Below are 26,238 nucleotides of genomic sequence, written 5' to 3'. Positions count from 1 at the left end.
GTTGCCAACAGAAGTGAAGTTAGCTACCAATCTAAATGCTTAGGTTAAAAATCCACATTCTTGCGACGGACGTTCGTTTAGTAAACTAGCTTTTATTTATTAACTTTGCTTTTGAATGTCTTAATTTCTTTAGTTTCTCAAAATGTATTAAATATGTTTGCCTTTAAATGTTGTCAATAAGTGTTTTGTCACTGCACATCGAGTTACACTACCTTGTGAATGAAATGTGCAATATAAATAAACACTCGTGAATTTTCAGCCCTGTTGCTATTCCACTGTATCACTCCAATACTATTTTCACGACACGACTTTAAATAAAAATCTGACACTGTCAATCAAATCTCGACATAACCTTGAGAGATGCAAACATTTACTTTGTGATCAATCACGGCCAACTGCAATCCATTGAGTGAGTTAGTGTGTTATGGTGAGCACAGTCAGAAAATCTCACGGCGTATCTTCGTCCTGCCGTTCTCGCCATGGTGGAATATAAACGGCGATGAGGGCAGGCAGGCGGGCACTCAACACTGAGTCAGAAGCCGTCTGCTGGCGACACAGCAGGTAGTCCGAGGGCAGATTGAAAGTAACTCGGCCTTGCGAAACACGACGCCGCGGTGAGGGATTCATTCGAGAGAGGCGCTCGCTTCCCCTTATTGTAAAATAAATTGCAGGAGTCCTCTTTTATTGTGTGCAGCTGGAAGGAGGTTTGAGGCTGCCCAGTTGTTATTGCACGAGCTGTATTGTGGCTTTAGTTTTCAAATCATCTCCAAGTGCAGCTTTGGTTTGGAAAAAGAAAGATATAGCTGGATGTGGAATGCTTCACTTTTGTCTGTCAGTGCTTCACATTTACTGAGACAAATTTATCGACGAAATAAATTGAAATCACTTCAAACTGCAACCATTTGTCCTTACGATTATCAATTATCAATAATCGACTGGCCGATTAATCAGGACTTTTTACAATATGACACAATTCTATAAAATGTTACCTTCTAATCAAATCAATCAAATGTATCCCCTCATTTGTTTATTATAAATAACCCGTACCACGTAGTCTGATTTGAAGAGCCCCATATTCCATACTAGCATCTCATTAATTTTACCGCCAACTACTGGCCTGGCATGCTCACGACAGCATTTTCATTTGAGCATTCCGAAACTCTCAAACTTTTCGGTCGCTCCCTTGTCAGATATCCTGAACGCGACTGAGTAAACAGACTCGGTAATTGCATATTACGACTCGTCTTGTGAAAAGTGTCTGTTTTCTGACATCTTCCTTCTTCTGGCGGCCACGGTGGCGGCGTGTAAATCAGTATTCCCGTGCAGGGAGGCAGTTGCTGGGGCCAGCGCCAATGAGTGTGTGAATTACACCCGTGCATAAAGCTGTCCTTGTGTCCTGCTGGCCAAGTGCTTCAGGGAAGCTGGAAATGATCGTAAATTAAGCAGCACTTGGCTGAGCAAATCATACAAAATCTGGAAGGGTGGGAGGGGGGTGTGGTGGTTGGGGCTAAAAAAAAAAAAAGCTAACCATTTGGGAGCGCTGAGAGGGGTTCCCATAAAACGACGCCGAGGTGGAGCATTGGGACCTTGGACGACATAACAGATGATAAGCGAATGTCAAATTTGGACTCCTGTAGTTGGGCGGTCAAGCTCGGCCCCAGCTGATGCCTTCCGCCAGAGATGAATTATTCACTCACTTGTCAAATCAATAATGACCCGGTCTTTAGTGGCCTACTCTCTGCATGCCCTACTTATTGGTTTTGGGAGACGGGAGGCAGTGGGCGGGGGGGGATGTAGTAGGGGGGGCATGCATCATTTTTGACAAAAGCTTGTTGTGTAGGAAAGATATTTTTGCAGTTTACATCCATTGAGGTGGACACTCGGCCCCCTCGCTGGGATAGATTGGCTGTCATTTGTCGCCATTTTAAGGATTGTTTCGGGGAAAATTGGAACTTTGAATGGAGCAATATCGGCACCCCCCCCAACCACTAGTCACACACATCCCCCATCACACACACATATGAGTGCATTATTAATATGCTGGTTTTGTTCAAATGGAATGTGGCGGGGGTGGGCGATGTTGCCATGGCTTTAAAAGGGGGCATGGGCATGTTTAGCTGGCACGCCCAACACCCCCGTGCCCGCTGACTTTGCCCCCCCCCACCCTCCGCCACGGTCCTTCCCACTCTGCCTCCGTTCACGTGTCACTCACTGTCTACCACTCTGTAATTTTCCGTCTGCTGTAATATTCACGGGGCACGTTGCCACCCGGGGGGGAAACTTTTAAAATAAATAAAGAATTAATTAATTAGCAACCCCCCCCCCTGTCCCCCACAACAATCTTGTGGTACCATCAATCTCTGAGCGCTCAGAGACAGCGAGAGAGCGGAAATAGTAGAGAGAAAATCAATGGTGAAAAAATTAAAAAGCATTGAATATTTTTTTTCTCTCCCTGAAATGCTTTTTACTTCAAAGCCATTGATCATTTCTAATTGGACATCCTTTCCTGAATATCAAGCCTCCGTGTGTTATTGTGACATTTCCTAATGGTCGGGTGCATACATGATAAATACACTTGGCTTGAAGACGCAACGCCGTGAAAGGCCGTCACTCGGAGTGCCGACAGCTATAATGGCCTCCTGTTTTTGTGTGTGTGTGGTCGTGTGTGTGTGTGTGCTACATATGTATATCCATGAAAGAGATGATGATAGGGGTTTGCACTGTCCACCATGTCCTCACGAGGTGCTCATGTTACTGCTGCTGGTATGATGTTTACATTGGGAGAGGTGGAGCAGAACCACCTCTTTGTCCCGTTTGGAGGGTTGACATCACCCCTCCAGCCCCCCCTCCCCTTCCCAACCCTTCCCTCAGTGCTTCCGCCCGGCTACCTGCGAGGTTAGCAGCCTAGAAGATCCTTGTGTTCATCATCTTGTGTACTTTGAAGCCCTCATAGAACAAGAGCAGCAAGTGGGCTCAAAGCTGGTTAATTAAAAAAATAAAATAAAATGATGGTCTAATTATGATTGGTTTCAAAAGTCAAGTTAGCTTTGAATTCAGATTGTTTCATCAGCAATCTCCGCCAAGATTAGTTTTGTTGCTTAATGTCTATGTTGAGTGAAAATTAATAGCTTGTTAATTGGACAGAAGAAGAAGTCAGCCAAGTATAAAGTATTTAATAAATGAGCAAGTATGCGTCAAAATCTAGAATTTATTGAAACCAGGCCCCACTCACCTGCTAACTGTCAATCAAACATTACCGCTACAACCTGAAAACTTTACACTCGTTGCCATGACGTCATGTCTTACTCTTAATTCTCTTCATCTTCAACAGAGCTTCACTCCTATGCAAAAGGCACCATCAAGGCACTGATTGAGGGGTGTGGCGTTTCATTTTTATGCAGACCGGGAGACATTTTGGAATCCAGGATTCTGCCAAATTTTGCTCTGGATTGAGATATGACTTTGTTTTGAAATGGTGTTATTTATATAGCAGAACTGCATGGGAATGGCTTGGATTATATTTATTTGATGCCAAATAAAGTGTGGACACAGTATACTACAGATGCTGTCACCATATGTACGTATCTTCAGGATTGCCCCTCCCCTGACCCCCCCATCTTTAAATAATTGGGTCCAATGTCAAGTCTGAACCATTATTTCACATTTTAGTCTTGTTTTTGTCAGTCATTGTTGCACTTTGACATACTTCTAACAATCCAAAGCACTTGTCGCTCCTCTCTTTCTCTTAAGTCTAAAGCACTACATCGGGTCGACATTTAGATTTTTTTTTCAAAATTAATGGGGAATTAATGATTCCGTTATCCCCCCTGCTGTGCGAGTAAAAGGGGGGGGTCTTTTTTTTTTTTTTTAATCGCCCAACCTCTAGAAACTGATTGGAGCAGAAAAAATACACCCAGTCCCCCTTCTGCCAGGCTTCACAATGGAGGCGCTGATTTTGTTGATAGGGGCCTATGCCGTCAGGGGGCCATCTGGAATTAGAAGTGGATTAATAATTTTAAACAAGGCTAAACCGGCTTGGACTGTCTGTCTGTCTGCTCTTTCCAATGCTTAGCCAATAGTCCGTCTGCTGTGAGAACACATCAAAACAATCCAAAAACACAAAATGTTCCTAATAAAGAGGTTGGGCTTTAGTTTATAGGCTTGCCAGGGGCATGAAAACATACTTATTTAGACAGATTTTATGAGGTCCTATGACTGAGAACAAGCCCGTATTATTGCTGACATGTTTTTACAGCTCTGCGATAACACGGGTTTTAAAAAAAATTAACGACTTTACATCGAGCGGTCGATTAACTCCATAGTTGGCATGCTTTTGTTTTTGTTCTCTCCAAAAAATTACAATGTCAAGTTCTGCATTGTTTTCTTGACAGCTCGTTCTATCCGTGCTGACGATTGGGGGAAAAAAAAAAAAATCATCATTTGAGGAGAATGTTTGACTTGAAACGTCTGGAGAAGTTTGACCCAGCCAGAGTCAAGATTAGATTTTCGTGCCAGTATGGGAGTGTTAACTGGTGAGTTTCTGAGATTTGAGGGAGGGGCTTTGATCTAAAAGCAGATGTATTATCACTTAAATTTGGGTCCAGAACCAGACCTTGGTAATCTCCATGTAATTTAAGTGTATAAGTGTGCGTTTGTGTTCGTGTGTGCTTCAGTTATCAGCTTTGCGGTGAGTTTTGTTCAAGCTGTGAGCACCCCCCGTCCCCCCGACCCCCCCCCCCCCCCCCAACACACACACGCACACCAAAACCAAGAGCCCCCTTGTTTTCTGTCTTAAAATTCTCCCTTGAAAATACACCTGTACTGCAGAATAGAAAGTGTCGCATTGACAAAACAGACAAGAGAAATTTATAATTTTCTTCTTTTTAATACAGTCATTACAAAAATGTCCTCTGAATGTAGCGGGGACATCAGCCCCCTTCGGAGCTATTATCCCGGCTGTCTGGTGTTGCAATTTTACACTCCACTGATTCCGACAAGCGCAAGAGTGTGTGCGTGCCCCAGATTTCACCTTATTGAGGTAAAACAGAGAAATCACCCCCAAGACAAGCTAATTCGGAGGCCGCAATTGCCCCAGCGCCCCTTCCCCTATTTCAAATGCAAACGGCCAACTGGGTAAAAGTTGCGCACTTCATAACTGTGGAAATGAAACACGGCTCCTCGTAGACCTCATAAACTTTATCCTGTGTTATTTTACTGCTGGAAATATCGCTTGACGTATTGTAAAACGGCCTCCTTTAACACACCGAAAAGGTCGACTTTCCTTCCATTGACGTTTGCGCCAATTGGCGGTGTCGCGTCTTCTATCACATTTTACATCAGCTTCCTTCATGGCTAATTCATGAAGCACGCCATGTTTAATGTAGCTAACAGACAAGGCAGCTTTCATGCATAATTGAAGCATCGCAAGAATGAAAACAAAGTGGCTGCGTAGTAGCATTTCACTCTGTTAAACTCGTATTAGAGTCCCTGCTAACGGCTCTTATGTAATGTCTCAAGATGAGCTGCTGCTTTTGTATTCAATACTAGATTTCGGAATTATATTACGACATGGGATAGCACAAAATGGAAAAAAAAAATAGTAAAAAGTATTTTTAAGTGTGTTGATTTTGATATTAGGGCCGCACTGAAAGGAAAGATGAGTGCATTTTTCTTTTTTATTATGAGCTTTTGTGTATACTTGCATCAAGATGAGGATTTTCAGGTTGGCAGTTGGAAATCTGTTTATTTGTGACAATGGACACTCATTTAAAATTCCTAAAAACTCTGAGTTGAGGCGCAAGAAGTAATTGATTATTCAACAACTAAATGATTATCAAATGAAGATCCAGTTTTTGAGTTGAAGGATGTAAATTAAATTATATACTGTATATGTATGTCAGATTCACTGATTAATCAAACAAAATTGACAAGTTATAAGAATAACAAAATAATCATGATTTTCAGATCTATCTATAACATTGCTGTCTTTATTTTTTTCCATTTATTATTAACTTCTATATGCAAGCACATGTAAAGAGTTAGCGACACTTCTTATAAAGTCACTCTCAAATCTAAGAATCAGACTTTCTCCTGTTTCTCTTTCTTTGTTTTTGTGGAAAGTTTGACCCTTGTCAAAACTGACATAGTTTTGTACCGATGTTTTTCCTCTGGGAAACCATTTTTTTTATTGTGACCCCCTCACTCCTCCTTGTTAATTCTCCTGTCTCGGTTTTACGACTTTTCTTGTATCTTCACACATTTTGCTTGTAATTTTCTGTCCACCCCTTTTACTGTATCTCGCCTGAATACTACATCTTAATTTGCACAAGATATTTCAGTGAGAAATATGTATTTACCCGTCAGTGACCCCCCCCTTCATTAGATGTGTGGCAATTATAAAACAATAATGCTACAATATCCACAAAAATGTTCCAAAATAATATTTTGACCATGTTAAAGAAGTGTTTATTATTGAATATTGGAGTAACAAGTGAGGCTTTCCATCAAAGAGAGGTTTTGGGTTACTCTGCCCCCCCCCCCCCCCCCCTCAACTTCCCCAGTGAGGTTCGCATCAAGAGGAAAAAGGTGTCACGGGTCATCATAGCAGGGGACGGATCGAGTGTCTGTGTAGATGAAAATATTTGACGATGATAGGTTGGAGCAAAGCACCTTAGTTACGACCTCCACTGTTTCTCTGCCTGCTAAAAAATGTGCGATTTATTAGGGAGGGCCCCGCCAATCACACCAGTGCACACTTTAACACCAGCCTCTGTCCCTTTTTCTTTTTTGATTCCAAAACAATAACCAAGCCTATCTGGGTCCACTGAATAGCAATCGTGAGCGACAATGTCCGTTGTGTTGTTCTCGGCCCGAGATAGAAGCCAAAGTGTAAAAGGCAATTATTGTGCGGGGCGATTGTTCCATAGTGGCATTGAAAAGCTGTCAGTGTGAAAGGACCAGGATTGGTTTGGTGGACGGACGGACCCATGGCCCCCATACATTATCCTGGCATGAGGTCGCTCTGCACCTGGCTTTTCCATCCGCCCCTCCTTCTCAACTGGCCCTCCTACCTGTCTTCTTTCCTCCAACAACAACACCTCTTCCTCATTATATATATATATGGGGGTCGAATAGCTCGCCACAGGAGAAGGGTGGAAGGGCCACATGCGGCTCTGGAGCCGTGGGTTGCGGACCCTTACACAATTTGTGATATTTATTCTTGTTGAAGCATGTTCCCGTCTGGCTTTTGAGAGGCAAAGAATCCATGTTGGAAAAAAAAAACATTCTAATGAGTAAATGTGTATTGAAGCAGCTTTTTTTATTTGAAGCCCTGTCACCCGGCAACCAACCACCCTGCTGCCGTTGTTTCTTTTCCAGTAAGTCATTACAGTAAAAAAAATAAAATAAAATAATCTCTGCTTTCGAAACACAACCTATGGAGAGAAAAACATTCGGCTATTGATGCCTGGCTTTTGATTAGACCTCATGCTCCAATCTTTTATCCCCTTGCCCCCAAGTGACTGTTGTCACTCTCACACAATCATATTTATGCTTGTGTTGCAATTGCAATTTATCATTATGTAGTCCACCTGGAATTTATTTTATTTTATTTTTTTAAATTAGAACAGAAGCATGTGAAGGTCTACTTATAAAGTTGGATCTTGACGTAAATGTAAATTAATTATGACAATTAAAATTAAATAGATTAAATTCTGCCATGGCCAAGCTTGTAAGCCAATTTCTTCTCTGCTGAAACTAATTGAATTTCCATTAATCCATTCCAACCACCAAGACCAGCATTCCTTTTAAGCATCTTTTAAGAACTTAAGAACATCTTTTCAGAACTTGGTCGGACTAGCCCCTCACACCACAGACTGTGGTAGATGTTTTTATTTCAATCTCCGGGCCCATAACACGGCAAAATGCTTCTTGTGTGTGTCGTCAATTGTGACGTAAGAGGAATCAATAAGCGAATCATCAGGCAAGCAAGCGATTTGTAGGAATCTGTGATTACGCTTGTAACTCAAAACTTGTAACTCAAAACTTGTTGATCTTAAATCATCGTTTTGCAATGGAATGAATGGAAATGCTGTCTGTCTGCCCCCCCCTCTAGACTACTTTTACTCTTCTTTTTCTTTTTCTTTTTTTTACTTTTCCTGGAGGAAATTAAAAGCACCCAAAGTCAATTGGTGATTTAGCATCTCTTCCTTTCTCAATCTCTGCATCTCACTCTCTCTCCTCTATATATGCACAAGAAGAACATCTTCATGGCTGAGTGTGCATGCAGACACACACACGCACCAACTCTGGGGGCTCATTAGCGTGGGTGCGTGGGTTTAGAGATTCATCAAGTTTGTTCAAGCACTTCCAACCCTCCCAGAATTAACGCTATGCCACTGTACGTATATATGAGTTCATCAGTCAACAAACTGATGATGTCATTGCTACGGATGTGCTTTGAGTTTGACTATCTTTGTTCATATTGTGACAGCCAGAGGTGGTAAAGATACACCCACACTTTGTATTTACTATAAGTCGAAATTCTTGAAAAAAGAAGTGCCAAGATTTCATTCAATCGTGATCTCAAATGGCTTCAAATTAAATGTCATGTATGAAAAATTGTCAACTTTCACTCGTCATAGCTGCAGGCTATGCGCTTAGGTGACGGCCTCAATGGAAATGCATCTTAATTAAAGGGGGGCAATAATTGAGTGTGTAAGACAAAGCCATTGTGCTGATGTGCTAATGGTTTTGCATGACAAAAAGGACGCACAAAAAGAACGCCACGCTCGGCACAGGAAGACGCATCATGTGGATTGAAGGTGTTTCGCGCGGTGCAAGCAGCTCGCTAGAGCATCGAGAATTGGCAGAGCGCATCAAAAACGCCCGAGCTGACAAGCAATTTCCGCTGTTGTTTTATGAAGTCATGTTTTCAACTCTTGTGATGATTTTGCTCACTAGAATGTCGTGGTGCGTTTAATGCCATCCGGTAAATGTCAATCATTGCTAATTATACTCTGGTTGCAGATAACGGTGCAGGCTTGTTTAAGGGTAGTTGAAGCGTCACGGGTTCGGGTCCGTCTCAGACGATCCAAAATTGCAGATTGAACTGAATTTTAAAAACATCAGGGAACTTGACACTTTTTTTTTTTAAGCTTTAAGTATATCTGCAGCCAATGAAATATGTGATGATAATTTAAAAAAACGTAACTTGTGAAAAAATAGTAGGTCTGAATACTTAATTGTTTAACAATTCGTGAAATACAAAAAAGGTTTTGTCATAAAAGGAAATACTTGTCCACTCACAAGTTCAGATTTCACAGTATGCAAGTTTTTATGCCATTAAAATTATTATTATATTTAAAACCGTAAATATATGAAAATATTGATGATAAAAACAAACGTCTTAATTAATTACTTGTGATAATGATTAGTTTCTCGTAGCAATCAATATGCAGCAGGTCCTTGTTCCTCGTGATCATAAATCGACTCTCTCGGGAATGTTTGGCCACATGTCACGCGCTCAGAGATCAACTGCTTAAGTGCCCTTGAGCGTTAAAATGCATCTTGCCAGCTTTATAAGCTTCGCAGAAGAATCACAACAAACCTTCCCTTGCATTCACTTAAAAAATAAAAAAAAAGACAAAAGTGTGCATAGTGCGTATTAAAGGCATGTTGTGATAGCATTAATTGATAACCCAGCGCTATATAGGGGCGCGTGTGCAAGCTTCGCTTGCGTGACAAAGGACGTTGGGGACCTGCTTGTGTCGGGTGATCCTCTTATAGAGCGCGCTCCTCTTCTGCTTAGCCAGCAAATACTCTTCACTGGGAGGAGGAGGAGGGGGGGGGGGGGGGAAGCGGTCGAAGGCGTAGGAGTATGTTTTGGAGGGGGGTGCTTTTTTTTTTAATGTATTTGATTTTGTCCAATCAATCCGATATCAAACTTCAGCCGGTATAAGTCAGTCGCAGACCGCCACTCACTGCCTTTCTCCCCCGGATGGAGGTTCCAAGAGCCAGCTGCCATCATCCCACGGTTGCCCCCCCCCCCCCCCCCCCCCCCACGCTCACACGCACACGCAAAATCCTTGCAAGGAAGGACAGACAGACGGCACATGCATGCGGCAGCATTGTTGGTTTCGTCTCTACGCACTGCTTGCTAATCCATTATTGAGAATCAACCACAAGTTCAAGCATTTTATGTGTGCGCGCGAGCGCGTCTCTGTTTTTCCTGTCCCTCTCACTCTCTCACTCTCTCTCTCTGCTTTCTTGGACTGAGCGTCCTGCTCCACTTTCTTGTCTATTTATATCATCATTTACTACACGCGTGTTGACAGATGAACGCTCAAGTGTTTGTTTTCCTTAGCGGAATTACTCTCAAATTAACACGCATTAATGGCATCTTTACGCTCGGATTTGTCTGCGATGATAATGCAGGTCAGAGTGCAGTCACCAATCCCGCGGAATGACAAGCAGCGTGTAAAAAGCGTAAACAAACGCAACCTTGACGCGTGCGTAAACGCATCCATCCATTCTCGCGGCTTTTTTTCTCCCCCTCTCTCGCTCTGCAAGTCGGGTCTGTCTTATTTGACGTCACTGTGTCTGAGAGGAGGAACTTAAAATGTGCGACGAGACGAGCCGAGCGTGGAGGGATGGAAGGAGGGGGGACGTAGGGAGGGAGGGAGGGAGGAGGGGGAGAAAGGGGGCTGAGAGGAAAGAAATCAAAGGAATAATCGCGCTTGCGCAAAAGTGGGGAGAAAAATGGGAATCAGTCTCCAAATGCTGGTGTTGATGCATCTCATTTTGTAAGTAAAAAAGAAAGAAAAAAAGCTCTGCTGATTTCAAACCCATCAGCACGTGTTCCTTTATTTCTTATTTCGCAGCGAGTAAATGAGGAAACCCGTTTGGGTGCGTGTGGTGGGAGACTTTTGGCAACACACACTTCATTTGACTGTCACACGGTGTCCTCACTTGCCCGCCTTTCCGCGCAGTTGCTAACCTGACGTCTCATTTTCCAAGTCAAAAGAAATTCTCGTAAAAAACTAAAAAAGTTTTCACGCGTGCGCAACTTGGACGTGAAATGAACCGTCTGTCAAGTCACGTCAGGATGACTGCACGCACACAAGCCAAGACACTAAGATGGCGCCTCCCTTGGTGTCAAGTTCAAGTGACTCCTTGCAGTCTGACTCCCAGCAAGCACACAAACATGCTTCTAATCATATATGAACGGGAAAAAAAATCATTTGGAAGGCTCGTTTGCAGAATGCTTTGCTTTTATTCCAGTCCAAAAAAAGAAGAAAAAAAATCACATTTGTTTTCTTAAAAGAAAGCAATACACAGTAGCCTTTAGAAACAAGGGAGCGCATTTTGCCTGATGGTCTGTAGCTGATTCAGGCTAAGGCATTGACGTGGGCCTGCTCTTGTAACATTTGCCTCAGTGTGGCACAGTGACACGTTTCATGACTAAAAACATTTTTTTCTCTTCCTCATCTTCAGAATTTGACCCCTGTCTCCCAGAAAGTGTTACATCACATTCTCGCTTTTGTGTGTACGTGTGTTTTTGTTTGTTTATAAAGACAATATTTGCTATGTGAATGAGGGCCAAGCATAAGAAAAAGTAGTTCTATTTTAAATTAAGGTATAGAAAATAGCATATAAAACATATACTCCTTAAATTATTTAATTAAATAAACGTATTTCATATATCACTGTCACGAGGTACCGATTTTCTTTTTGTACATTTTATTTTCAAAGTTAGTGCTGGTGGTCTGAAATTGTTCTCACAATATACTTTGTGTCTGCATAATATTTAATTCTTGAGAATAGGTTACAATGCAATGCTGTAACTCTTTTTGAAACCCCCAAACAAAAAAAATAAAAGTCCCTCATAGATCTACAATTCCTTCCACTAGATTTGTTTTTCCAACACAAAAAATGCCATCTTGACAAGTTACTCACACATAAAAAAAAAAAAACAGGCATCATCAAACTGCTCTATATGCAAACACCACAACAGAGAACACGCTTTAGTTTCCATAGAAGAATTACGTTTAAAACAATGCAGGCTGACAGACAAAAACGTTTTATTATTATTAATATTATTATTCTTTTCTTTCTTGTGACAGTTCCATTGTTGCCGATGCACACATTTAAAAACATACTTGCACAAAGACACTGCTGGAACTATTCTTTAAAAAAAAAAAAAAAGCCATTATTGGCGTGTCTCAACACCCAATTTTAAAATTCTGTCACCTTGATTTGGAAATCCGCACACACTTGTCTATAATACAAAGTGTGCAATAGGCTGTTTTTTTTGTTTGTTTGAATGCTACAGATTTGACATCTATGTCTGATTCTATAAAAGTAAAATATACAAAAGCAAAGTTTGAATTCCATGCCCACCCCCAAATAAAGATTACCACACAAGCGTTTTATAGCTTCTCAGCTTAACTCCCTCCTCCAAGGTCACACATGTACATGTCAATGGTCTCATAAAGAAAATATGGGAAATATTTTGCATCATATATAGACAAATCCATATTATCCATCCATATAGACTATTTATTATTCGATGCAAATAAGACACGTGTAGGCCTACTGGTTAAAAAAAAAAATCAAAATATCAGAAAGGAAAAGACAAAAGGATACAATCGCCATGTTGGAGCTTTTTTGTTGTAATTGTGAAGCTGAGCCCAAACTGTACAGTTGTTAGAAAAAAAAAACATTTCCATAAATATCATTTTCCCCCCAGAACTTATACCCATAATTAAATTACAAATCGATAAATATGGCATCATGGATATGTATTTACAACGGCATATTAACAAAAGGCAACGTTATTATATTTAACGGCAACAATCGTAACCTAATACCACATTTTTTTTCTCCACCCGAAAAAACGGACGATGACAACAGATTTGACCCCATCAAACAAGGAAATACATTCACGAGTATAATATTTATTTAGGATTTTTTTTTTCGTTTTGTAATCTTTTAAACTGTGTTCAAGTTCATGACAAAAAAGACTTTGGCACGTTTTCTTAAGACTGAAGTTCCAACAATCAATTGAAGGGGCGACATAACAGTTGCTGTCTGCCACCCTTTTTATAATATAAAACAGAGTGAAGTAATCCTCCCTTTTTTTATTCTTTTTATTTTTAAATAAAATTTTCAGAAAATACATAAAATGAAAAATAAATCATTTTTAAATCCTGAAATGTTTTTTTTTTCAACTGAAAAGAGAAACAAAAACAACACAATGATGTAATCTGCGGATTCTCTTTTCCATTCATTTTCATTTGAATCCCTCCAAACTGCGGAATAAAAAGTCCAACTTGAGTAATCCTGAGCTCGGACGTGGCCCTCTTGCTTGCTTCTGCATGTCCCGTTATGTTCGTGCGCGCGCGCGTGCTTGCGCGTGTGTCTGTGTGAACGTGTGTGTGTGTGTGTGTGTGTGTGTGTGTGTGTGTGTGTGTGTGTGTGTAATCAGGAAACGTCTCAGTTGTTTTTAAAATCCACATTGTCGAAGTTCGGCCTCTTGCTTCTTCTCGCCCTCAAACGTACCATTCGTTAAAATTCGGCGCCAGCCCCTCGCTGTGTCCGGATGTGTTTTGCACGGCTGACGGGGGCGTTTTTGTCGGGTCTTCGCTGGAGGCTGAGCCCAGAACCGGGGGTGTGGATGATTCGTATCCGGAGCTTGCTGCCGGGGACGATTCGGACCCTTGGGACTCGTGGACCTTTCGTGGAGAGGGAAGAAACCAAGAATTCAAAAAATTGAACCAAACATAAAAAAGGGAGTGGGCTATTTAAGAAGCGCTTCTTTGCGTTCGTGCGTGCGTGCGTGCGTGTGCCACTGCTGATGGGTCTAATGAAGACGTTAATTACCTTCATGTGTTTCCTGAGAGAGCTGGGGTGCGTATAGGACTTGTCACACACTTTGCAGATGTACGGCTTGTCTGACGTATGCACGTGCATGTGCTTCTTCCGGTCGCTGCTGTTGGCGAAGCGTCGGTCACAGCCGTCGAATTCGCACTTGAACGGCTTCTCACCTGGCGGGGGAAGGCGCACGCATGTCATATATACACACAGTAGACGGCCGCGCGCGCGCGCGCACACACGCCTGAGCGCACACTTACACACACGCGCACGCACGGTCACGCGCGAGCAGTGTGTGAGCAGTATTATTATATAACAGCGTACCCTACATTTTTTGGCTTCACAACTGGGCTAAGCGCTGCTTCTGTCATGCTTTTATTTATTCATCGCGTCTACTCTCACTTTAGTAAACAGTGGAGCAACAGTTTGCAACTCCACTCCAACTGTGCGCTCAGAAGAGTGGACCTTAACACTTGATTTAACACACGCTCCCAACGAGCACAACTTAGCACAAACACACACCTTGCGTTGTTTATTTGGCCTTACCCGTGTGCGTTCTTTTGTGGATTTTTAAGTTCTCCGAGCGAGCGAAGATTTTCCCACAACCCGGGAAGGGGCACGGGAAAGGTTTCTCGCCCGTGTGCACTCGGATGTGGTTGACGAGTTTGTACTTGGCCTTAAAAGACTTTCCCTCCCGAGGGCAGTCCTCCCAGAAGCAGATGTGGTTGCTCTGCTCGGGCCCGCCGACGTGCTCCATGGAAACGTGCGTGACCATTTCGTGCATGGTGCTGAACGTCCTGTCGCACGTCTTTTTGGGTCTGTTCATCTGGTGCTCGTCTATCCACTTGCACGACAGTTCTTGCTTGATGGGCTGCCGCATGTAGCGGAAGAATGCCCCCGGACCGTGGTGGCTGGGCACGTTCATGCCCATGTTCATGTTGATGGGGTGGTTGTAGTTGTGCAGCTGCGCCGCCGCGCCGTACGGGTCCGCGCGCGGACTGGCCACCGGCCGGTAAGGGTCGGCTCGTCCGAAGATGTCCCCGCGCAAGCCCAGATGCATCTGGCTGTTGACGACGTGTCCACTCGGCGACGAGTGGCTCACCCCTTGCTCGTGGAGTCCGGGGAAGAGCAGATGTCCTGGGTTGTCCGCGATGCCCGGCGGCCCATGGAGGCTCCCGGTCGAGGCTGCAAACAGCCCGTGCTGCGCGCTCTGCGCGGCCGACTCTCCCACGCTGCGGTTCCGAAAGAGAAAGTCCCGCGTGGAGTTGAACGCCCCCCCGCCGTACGAGCCCACCTGGCCGCCGTGCGCGTGTCCCAGCGCCGCCGCATAGCCACCGGCTTGCGGGGTGAAAGCTGATGTCTGAGCGGAGGTGATTTCGTGGCCCACGGGGCTGATTTTGAACGCTGCCGAGTGGGAGGACTCGCTGAACGGGTTGAGTCCAAGGCTCGCGTCCCTGTTGCTGATGTCGTGGTGCCTTGGTGCCCCGAAGCCGCCCACTCCTAGCGACGCGAATTGCGGACCGCTATCGAGAAGCATAGTCATGAGCTATGACTGGGGCAAAAAAAAAAATTAGCAGGAAAGAAATATAAAATCCAGTTTAGCGGAGCGCGCAAGCTGCAAGCGCCGCGCCGAGATTTGCCGCACAGAAAATAATAATTAAATATCACGAACCCCCCAAAAATGAGCACTCTAAAAACGGGGACGAATCCTTCTCAAGAGTTTGGAGGAACGTGCAAAACTCCCGTCGAGCGCGCTCCGTGAGAACCAGGATCACACTCCCCCCCTTTCCAGCCGGATGATGTCCTTGGACTGATAAAGTCAATCACTCACTCTCAGAACATAAATGAACTCGGGAGGCAGTGCTACGACAGCCAATCGCGGGTTGACTCCCCGCCTCACACGTGACCCACAGCCAGGCTGCTAATTGGCCGGATTTCCAGTGATTGGCAGCGTTGCCTATTGAAGACGGCAGCTCGTCTCTGCCGCCTCATTTTGATTGGCTCTCGTCGGCGTTATTTTGCAGGTAAATACGAGCCTTTGCAGCTCCGAGCGCGCAGCCCGAGGAACGCGCAGCCCGGACCCAACTTAGACCGACCGAGACATGAATGACTTTTTTTTTTTCATTTTACTTTTTCTTTTTTTACAAGATTTTATTGAGACATATTAAACATTTACAGAACAATTGTTGGATAGTGATATGAATAAAAAGTAATGTTTATATCTATCTATATATCTATATATATATATATTTCTACTTTACTAATTTGATGTCATCTATCATAAAACTCGATGTTTCTGGCACGAATCCAGATTGTGGCATTTTAAGAGGTTTTGGGAGTGGGGGTTGGTGGTTTTTTTTTTCAGAGAATCTCCATATAGGGTGTAAAGACTGAGGGGGGGGACTGAAGGGAGGGAGGCGTGTGTGTGTGTGTGTGTGTGTGTGTGTGTGTGGTGTGTGTGTGTGTGTGTGTGTGTGTGTGTGTGTGTGTGTGTGTGTGTGTGTGTGGTGTGTGTGTGTGTGTGTGTGTGTGTGTGTGTGTGTGTGTAGGTGGGGGGGGGGGGGGAAAGACAGACAGAGAGGATGGCAGCAATTGTAATATCCTGCGATTTTATTTAGGGGGGCTTAGCCCAAAAAAAAAGGAAGAAAGGGGGTGCAGCATTGAGCGTGTTTCAGAGGGATACTAGCAGACTCTCTGCGGGACACATACAATCTGATCAAGTTCAGAGACGCACTGAGTGCTTCAAGCGGCGCTTTTTAACCGGCGAGCCTTTCACATGCCCCCCCCCATCCGCAACCCCCCACACCCACATACACCCACAATCTGTCCCAGGAAGGAACTCCTCACATTCTTTATTTTTTAAGGGAGCTCGCTCTTTACAAACCTCCCCCCAAAAAGTCTTTCAAATCAGCACCTTCATTTCTCGTCGTGCCCTCATCCCATCATCATCCATCCTTCCACTCTCCACAACTTTTCCCTACACCCCTCTTACACAGTACATACTGGAGAGGTGAGTTGTCTGACTTTTCTACATGTCAGTGAAGGCAGCGTGCATGATAGATGTACAGTATAGTTGTTTAGTCTTGAGGGCGGGGCATTATGTGAGATCTTGTTTTCCTACATTAGTTTGGGCGTGTGTGAGCATACATCGTTCGGGGTTGTTTTTATGCGACAAGTTGGCACTTAGCAGCTTTTTAGCCCCAAAATGCAAAGGAGCACAAAACAGGACAAGAGCCATGCACACACAAACACACACACAAACACGCACTTGCACGCACGCGCGTACGCAGACTTATACGTACTCATTTGCTTCCTCATGAACGCTCACGCGCGTGCACGTGCACACATGTTGTGTTCGCCGCGCGAGATTTACGGCGACCTTTTTTGAACCCTTGACGAGTGACGGACAAACTGTTTAAATTAATTTCCTCGTCTCTCCACATTTTATAGCCTTGTTGGCTGTGCGCGTTCACGAGGCCACGCTTGCTCGTGCTTGCAGGGTAAAGAAATGTTGTGAGGACAAAAGTAGTTTTTAGGAGTGACGGAGGGAAAGAAACTGGTGCCAGATTCAAGACTCAAGATTTGTTAAAATTGTGATTATTGTCCCCTTGAGAATGAAAGTTAAAATGTGGTCATTTAGGGTGTTTAGACGTTTTTCAGAACTCAAAAAAACAAAGGTGGAACTTAATATAGCGATATCAATATGTAGATTCTCTGACATTTTGACTCTTTTCAGTTAATTGATTTCCTGTCCATTTCTTCCCCTTAATATTTTAATTCCTTTTCCCAGAATAAAAGACTTCCCCATAATTTCAGCATGCATCAAGTGTACTAATTATATCATGTGTAATATTATATAACATTCTTACCATGCGTGTACTGTGTGTAATTTGATTATTTTGTTATCTTAGTTTGGGATTACCTCATAGACGAGCCGTTTGTGGGGGGGCCTCATTGGTTATAACATAATCTGCTTCCCATTGAGCATGCGCGCCATAATAAACTATGACAATATTGCAGTGGTGCAATAATTTAGAGCACACCTGACGTGAGAGGACAGGCAGGCCCATCCAACCATGCATGCATGCTGCTGGAATTCAATGGTAAAGCCACGTTTTGTATTGCGGTTGCAGTAGACCTTAATGGATTCATTAAGGGAAGTAGATACATGGAAATTATTTTTCTTTTTTTCTTGACAAATAATTAACTGAGGTAGCAAACTTTGTGTTTCTTATGTCATATCGTGACCAAACTGCTTGGCTGATTGTGGAAGCTGCATAAAGGACTTGTAATTATAATATATGTATATAATGTAATTAAAAAATAGATACATTATATATGTATGTATATATACGTGTGTGTGTGTGCGTGTGTGTGTGTGTGTGTGTGTGTGTGTGTTTGTGTGTGTGTGTGTGCGTGCATGCAGTAAGGTATCTTCATAATACATATTCAAATAGTTGAATATTTCTACCTATCTGACAGTGATGGTAGCAGTGAGTATCAATGTCTTTTTTATTGATATTGGCTCTCTTCCCATAATGAAGAGCTCAGTGAGTTACTGTGCATCATGCTGTTTGTATTCATCTCAATGCAGACACTCCATGTACAGTATATTCCTGAACGAATGCAATGTTCTGTTATTTGCATTGTTGGGTCGAATGTATGCATGCTATCTTGTAGTGCTGCCTAATCTCACTCCCAGCCTGTGTTCCCATCCGTATATTGAAAACAGAATTGTTGTCTTTTTCACGTTCTTTCAAAGCATGCCAGATTTCCGACAATATCCCAACAAAATTATGATGCCATTTCGGCTCACTTGAATTCCCCGTACAGTAATTAACATGCACCATTTGCATCCTGTCTTATCCCCCCCCGCCTCCCCCCGGGCTCGTAGTGCTTTGGCCAAATTCACAATTTTTTACAGCATGGGTTGTCACTTAGAATACATGAAGCCTGTTTACATCCTTAGCTAATTTTTGTAAGGGCAGACTGATGAGTCAGGTTTGCTGTGCAGAGACAATGACACTTGCACTGGCTCGTCATGAGGACTTTTTTTTTTTTTAACCGGAGTATGCCATGCATGCATCATGATGTGCTTTGTCACTGCCTGTGCACTGCATACATGCTAGCACACTTGTCCAGGAGTCATGCTATCATGTGCGCACAGCTGTCGTCATACACTCCATGGGGTCTCCTTGACTGACTGCTTTACGGTGTTTACATTCAATGAAGTGCAGGGATGCGCAAAGTGTGGCACGCGGGCTTCCACTACACGCCAAGTGCAGTTCAGCTGTATTTAACTTTAATCTTCGATACATTTGCAGTCGAACTTTAAGAAGTGTTTGTTTTCAAACGTTTATTTTACGGGCAATGACGTTTTGGGGATTTGATTAATCATGCAGAACTCTTGTTCACCTGTTCTCCAAATTCACAGAATTAATAATATTGGCTGACTTTTGCAGTCCTCCATAAAGGTAAATCCATTATTTTTCTGTTTATTCAAAACTAGACACTTGTAAACACCTTCTTTTAATTTAGAAAATAATAATCAACATTTTGACAGTTTTCCGACAAATGTTTCAAATTAGACCAGTACCTAGAATATCACTTAATGTTTAAGCAATTTTTCAATAAATTTGAAATAATTTCCTGTTTTTTCAATTTAGGGAAGAAAATAAAAAAATGTCTATTTAATTCGATTTCCCGAACTAATAATCTACATATTCATCGATTTATTATAATAATCATGAATTGCAACCCGAATAGCCCAGTTGTCCTGATTCAACCTTTGTGGATTACCATGAGCTGGATAACTGCAAATCTATACACAGACATATAGCAAAAACATAATTTCTAGCAAACACTTAAAAATTTAAAAAGAACATGACGTAGGTAATTAAGGTATTAGACTAACAATATTCAAGTGCAGGGTTCATGTTCAAACTGTGCATAAGGTTGCAGGAGTATTAAATATACTTTTTAGTTTTATCATGAGCATGTAGGCCGACTACACTACTTCAGTGTATTTTTATGACTGTATTGCTTGGAGAGCTAAAGTAAATATTTTTTTGGCAGTACTTGTAAAAAAAAAAAGTTCAACAATCACTGATGGGGTGGAATGAGACATTTAGCTCCTTACTTGAGGCATCTCTTTGCAAGGGGATAGTTAACATTACACACGCACACACACACGCACACACACACACACACACTGGAATACTTACATGCATGAAGGCACAATAATAACATGTCAGACACAAGCACGTGTAGGTTGAGAACAAATTGGCTGAAAATGATTTCTAGTATAGAAAATGGATGCATATTATACTTTGGTCCATTAGAGAAGGGGTGAGAACCTGCAACCCATGGGCCACATACGGCCCATGAGAGCATTTGACCTGGCCGTCATGCAATTTTAAACAAAAATAAAACCTGAGGAGGTGTTTAAAAAGCCTGGAACTATTTAGACGACGATTGCCCATAAAATTCAATCTTTTGTTAATTTGTTCGATTGATTGTCTTTTTCAGAAATTTAATGTGGTCCTTACTATATATATATAAAAAATGACCCCACCCATGAATTAGACGACATTTATATATTGCAAAAAGAAATTGTGTGTTTTCATGACATAATACAAAAACACTGGTGCGTGTGTCTTAGTCATCTGCTAATTGGTGTTAGTGCTCCAAAATTGATTTTTTTTCTCTTAGGATGTGACACCGTTAAACATACAATAGGTGAGAATCATATTTACGGTGTACAAATCACAATATACGTAGATGTGGCCCGTCACCCAATTATGGAGAAACTAGCATTGTTCTAACACAAAAAAAATGAAAATCACACAATTTGTCTTTAAAGAAATAAAAAAACCAAAATGAAACTGTAAAGTATATAGGATTATATTTCTGTAGTTTTAATATTCACCTTTCTGGCTGTTTAAACAATAAGGCTATTCATGCTATTAAACATCCTAAGAAATACATTTAATTTTTATCAATTTATTTTTTACAGGATTCATGGCTAAAAGGTGAACAGTGTTTTGTTTATTTAGTGTTATTTATGTTCTGTCCAGCCTATTTAAACCCAATGAAAGTTCGATTGAAATTTTTAGCTTTATTGCCCTTTAATGACCTTCAACCTCGACTCATTTTCGGAAATACACGGGGTCAAAGGTTGACTAACACTCGTGGTCCATTCCAATCACTTCTGTCACATTTTGTGGCCTGCTTGTGACTTTTGCTTTGTCACTTTCGAGGAACCTCTGCAGGTGACGTCACATAAAGGATTAGCATTTACCATAAATATGTCAACTCCACCTGCTATGGAATGGAGGAAGTCATTTTTATAGTTCAAATCAATATCTAAAAAAAATCTGTGCATATAAATATAATTTTTGTGCCATTGTAATAGAAACTTAGTTTGTCACGTGTGCTCATTTGCATTTTTACATGACGTAGCTGCTGAACCTAGTCGCACCTTACATGATTATTAATTAGTTTAATAATTGCGCACCAAAGAGCTCAAACATGTTGCATTAAAGAGAAATATTTTGCATATTTGACATAGTTTTTGCAGTTCTGTAAAAACAAACGTGAGTGCGGAAACCATTCAACTCGCTGATATTTACACAACTTTCCATGTTTTGAAAATCTGGAATTCCAAACGGAATTTGGACAGTAATCGTTCTGGACACACGGTGACTTTCCCCCGCCCCCTTCTTTTTTTTTTTTTTCTTCTTTATTTGGGTGTGTTAATATTTCCAGAGGAATTAAAAAAAAAAGAAATAACTCGGACGTGGCACCGCAATTGTCTTGTATTTTGCTGCAGTCATATTTAATCATCGGACTTTGCAGGTGATGAACGTTTTTCTTCTTGTGCACTGCCGGTTTGTCTTGGTGGGCCAAGAAAAGCGCCCCGAGCAATATTTGGGAGTATTGCTGGCACTTTTCAAAGCATTTTCTCTGCTCGATTTGAAAAGGGTGTCGTGCAGCGAGCGCCCGCGTTGTGCACCCCCCCCTCCTTAAAACAGACCCCAGTGGCTGTCAATCACGGCAGATTCCAGCCAATCCCAAAGCTTCTATTTAAAAAAGCCGCTGTGCCTGCTGTGCTTTTATATTTTGCACCGTGGCCTGTTTGCGGGGGCACTTTTACTACCACGGTTATTGCCACAAATCAAGAGGGCAAAAGAAAAGTGAGGCGGGATGGGACTCGCGGCAACTTTGAGCACTCTGGTGCGTCTTTCAGCTGCAGCGAAGTTCACGGCCAACAATTTCACATGCAGATGATAAATAGCAATCTGGGAGCAGACATTTTGAAACGTCCTGTCCCGCGTTTTGTGTGTGTGTGTTTTTCTTTTCTTTTTTTTTTTTTTTTCTTCAAAAGAATATTTCCCAAATTCGCCGCATGCAAACTCTACACCCAAACATGACAAGCCTGGCGCGGTTCACTGGCTGCCCTCTCAACCCGGGGGAGAGGAGCGGCGAACCCAGCATGGCGCTGCCTTTGGCAGGGGAGCGCACGGGACTCCCCACTGGCACTTCCTTAAAACTCTGCCCCTCGCACTCTTTGCGAGACTACCCCGAGACGAGGTCCAGTGCATTCGTTGACCACTCGCGCCCCCACTTTGCTGACCCGGGCTACATAGAGCACAGCGGCCCCAGGGGCTTTGTCATCGGAGGCGGCATGCCACCGGGCACCGACCAGCTGGCATCGTCCCGGGGGAACCAGCATGGCGGCATGCAGGCGCGCTACCGCGACTTCGCTGGCTGCAGGGACGCCAGAACAGGCGCGTTCTTCGCCAGCTACCAGGAGCAGGCCTCCGGCGGCGAGCCCGGTCAGATGATGGTGGGTCTACCTGGGGACCTCCTCAGCAGGAGCCACCCGTACGGGGGCGCCGTAAGTCCCAAGGGGGGCGGTCAGCAGCTTGTCACTCAGCTCCTGGGACTTTACAAGCCCTTCGTGCACCGAGCTGGAGGAGGCGACACGCTCCGCAGGTGCGCTAAAGTCAAGAGCGAGCTGGTGTGCAAGTGGAGCGCGTCCGACGGGCCCGGTGGCAAGGCGGCGCCGTGCTCCAGAGCCTTCGGGACCCTGTACGAGCTGGTCAGCCATGTGACCGTGGAGCACGTCGGCGGAGCAGAACAGGCCGAGTACGTGTGCTGGTGGGAGAGGTGCGCCCGAGATAGGAAGCCCTTCAAAGCCAAATACAAGCTGGTCAACCACGTCAGAGTCCACACAGGGGAGAAGCCCTTCCCGTGTCCCTTTCACGGCTGCGAGAAAGTCTTCGCCAGATCGGAAAACCTCAAAATCCACAAGAGGACGCACACAGGTTCGTTGGAACACATTCACACAATGTGGAATTTTGAAAACAAACTTTGGTGTATGACTCTCCATAGGTTGCAAACTGCTCATTTATTCTTTTATGAAGCTGTAAAGTCAGTAGATGGCAAAAGCATTTATAGCTGCACTTTTTATGGCCCCTTGTGCAGCATAAATGTTTATAGCGTGGACAGCGTGGTGACCCAAATGTTTATTATTGATTCTCGTTATTATGATGATGATGATTATTATCATTACCATTATTATTATTATCATTATTAAAATGCAATATGTCGGCTATTATAATTCTCGCACCTTATAGGCGAGATACAAGAATGAGTGAAGCAGTGGGGAAGCCACCGCTGTATATGTAGGCTGCACTGCACGGGGGCCGCTCCCACTTCATTCAAGTAAAATTATTAAATAAATCCCGGGACACCGGAGAGCTCGTGACGTGGCCGTTACGCGCGTGATGCGTGTGCCTCCCAGGGACCATCCCCACCCTCCCGTGCACATCAGTGTGGGAGACATCTTGGCAGTGTGGGAAACCAGACAAAACAGAGGCCTATAGAGGAAAATGAATTCATATTAATTAATATGTTTACACCTGATTGTCGATTATATTTTTCTTGTTTCCAACTAATTAGACACTGTAGACACTTTTACTCCCCTAATTTTCAATAACGTGTCATTTTTTTTTAAAATGTTCGTTTTTAATAAAAGTTAAGTCAACGTGTGTGTGAAATCACACACTGCAATGAATATAGGCAACACAACAAAACCATCACCAATAATAATATCAATAATGATAATAATAATCATAATAATCATAACAATCATAATAATAACACCAATCATAATATAATAATAACAATCATAATATAATCATAATGATAATCCTCATAAAATAATAATAATAATAATAATAATAATAATAATAATGATAATGAAAGAAGCAAGTTGGTAAAACAAATATGCCATCGTACTTCCAGTGTAAATGGTGAGCCTAATGAAAGCAGGAATTAACGACTTGCCCCATGCTGTGATGCTTATATCCGGAAACTGCATTCACTGTCTCATTTTTTTATGATTACAATAAAAGTCATTCACTTACAAGCGTCTATGAAACCGAATGTGTATTTATGATTATCTGGCCCATGTGTGCAGTGTAATGGCTACAAGCAAGGAAGGAAGGAAGAACAAAAATAATAATAAGAAAGAAAACCCACATTGCAATAATTCTCCCTGGCAACTGCGAGGCAAACGCACCAATGCAACTTGACCTACATTTAAGTGAAAGTCACTCCATCACTTGTTGCGAGCATCTTGTGGGGGATGCTTGGATGTGACAAGACTGAAATATAAAATACAAAAAAGGAAAATACAGTGAGTAAGTGAAAGGTAACATGAGGATAAGCTGCACACATCGGCCAAATTGTTAGGTACACCTGCTCGTTCCCAACATAGCTGTCTTTGCAAAGATGATCACGTTTGAGTGTAGATATCTTCATTCATTGAACAACAACAGCTAAGAGCTCAAAATATTTCTGCCCTATTAACACGAGGAAGGAAGTCCAATCATGATTACCTACCTCGCCCTCCCCGGCCTAACCTCACCCCCCTCCCTTTCTCTCCATGTGCACGTCTAGGTGAAAAGCCTTTCAAATGCGAATTCGACGGGTGCAATCGAAGGTTCGCCAACAGCAGTGACCGCAAGAAGCACTCGCACGTTCACTCCAGCGACAAGCCGTATATGTGCAAAGTGAGGGGCTGCGACAAGTGCTACACGCACCCGAGCTCTCTGCGCAAGCACATGAAACTGCACTGCAGTAAGGAGGCCCAAAGCGGCATCACCACCGCCGCCGCTTCTGCTTCGGCCGCTTCCGCCGACTCGCATCCCGGCGAGTCCGAGTCCCAGTTGCTCAGCCCCATCCACGACGTGACCTCCTTGTCCCCCGGGAGTCCGGACGACTCGAGGTCACGTCTCCCCCTCGGATTCGACAACAGGTCGCAGCCCCTGCTGGACGCCTTGTTGCTCCAGAGAGGCTCCTATAGTACCAGCACTACCAGCAGTCTCGGTGGCCCCAGAACCCAGTCCGCCCAGTACCAGGCCGCCCACGCTTACCAGCACCAGAGCCCTTCCTGCAGGACTTTCCCATCGGCCCCACATTTCCAGAAAGGTTTCGTCAACGGGTGGTACACATGTCACAGTGGTGTGGACTCCTAACTAGTATGTCTGACTATCAGTGGACATTTCACTAGGTACACCTGCAAAATGATATTTAATAAGTTAGTTGATGAGCTTTCACTTATATATAAAATAGATATGAAAAGTGGTCACAATCATTCAGACCACAGTTGTGAAATTCAAGGTCCGTGGGCCAGATGTGGCCCCTTCACATTTTGTGCAAATCCTGCTTTTTCATTTTTTTGTTGAGTTCAACTCTCTCACATAAAGCAAATGCATCTCATTACTACTCACTTAAAAAAAAAAAAAGGTTTTACGTACTACCCAAATGTGGTTGTTTGGCTTCGGGGAGCAACATTTTCTTCCCACCTACACTTCTTAGTGATTTTATCTGGTGCTTTATCGTTTACAATCATGGGTGCTATATCGAAGCCATAATGAAGCCCAGCCGTGCTGTATCGAACCAGCAATGCAAAATAGAAATGCTGAAGCGCCTACATTTTTTTTCTTCCTTATTTAGTATTATTGAACCACTTCTTGTACTTGAGCTGTCAGACTGTGCAGGTGTACCTAATGAAGTGTCCGGTGAGTGTTTCTCAGCTCGAGCACTACGTGTACCTTTTTGTGCTTGTCGTGTTACATATTTAGTGAGAAGTTGTGAACAGTGTTCTAATAAGCCCCCCCCCACTCCCCACCTTTTTTGTTTGCTTTGACACGCCCACTCCCACAGTGGGTGATATATATATATATTTGTTTTTTTTGTTTTTTTACATCGTGTACATCTTTATTTGTGGGCTTTTTTTTTTTTTTTTTTAAATCATGAAACCTACTTCTGCCTTTATATCCTTGAATGTAAACC

At 43.1% G+C, this 26,238-nt stretch overlaps 2 protein-coding genes and 3 long non-coding RNA genes across 6 annotated transcripts in view; 3 read left to right on the top strand and 2 right to left on the bottom strand.

Moving 5' to 3' along the window:
* LOC119128056 overlaps positions 1-26,238 on the top strand; it is a 128,622-nt gene that overhangs the window by 22,736 nt on the left and 79,648 nt on the right. The gene's annotated exons all lie outside the window — the stretch shown is intronic.
* On the bottom strand, positions 11,250-15,732 carry zic3 (zic family member 3 heterotaxy 1 (odd-paired homolog, Drosophila)). Its single transcript, XM_037260108.1, has 4 exons — positions 15,545-15,732; positions 14,419-15,424; positions 13,882-14,045; positions 11,250-13,733 (listed from the first exon to the last, which is right to left on the bottom strand). The coding sequence occupies exons 2-4, from the start codon at positions 15,413-15,415 to the stop codon at positions 13,551-13,553; spliced, it is 1,344 nt and encodes a 447-aa protein (XP_037116003.1). The 5' UTR covers positions 15,416-15,424; positions 15,545-15,732; the 3' UTR covers positions 11,250-13,550.
* The window catches only part of LOC119128059, a 33,683-nt gene continuing 23,985 nt past the window's right edge, over positions 16,541-26,238 (top strand). Inside the window, exon 1 of the long non-coding RNA XR_005098931.1 lies at positions 16,541-16,882. This is a non-coding gene — a long non-coding RNA (uncharacterized LOC119128059). The remainder of the gene's footprint in view (positions 16,883-26,238) is intronic.
* On the top strand, positions 21,494-25,675 carry zic6 (zic family member 6). Its single transcript, XM_037260107.1, has 2 exons — positions 21,494-23,201; positions 24,841-25,675. Exons 1-2 carry the CDS (start codon positions 22,280-22,282, stop codon positions 25,416-25,418), a joined length of 1,500 nt encoding a protein of 499 aa, XP_037116002.1. The 5' UTR covers positions 21,494-22,279; the 3' UTR covers positions 25,419-25,675.
* On the bottom strand, positions 23,266-24,845 carry LOC119128058. The gene is made up of 2 exons (XR_005098930.1): positions 24,479-24,845; positions 23,266-23,756 (listed from the first exon to the last, which is right to left on the bottom strand). It is a non-coding gene; the product is annotated as an uncharacterized LOC119128058 (long non-coding RNA).

This window comes from Syngnathus acus, chromosome 10, assembly GCF_901709675.1.
Source record: "Syngnathus acus chromosome 10, fSynAcu1.2, whole genome shotgun sequence".
Classification (NCBI taxonomy): Eukaryota; Metazoa; Chordata; class Actinopteri; order Syngnathiformes; family Syngnathidae; genus Syngnathus; species Syngnathus acus.
The sequence above is the reverse complement of the archived record's forward strand: the minus strand, read 5'-3'. Positions and strand labels throughout refer to the sequence as shown.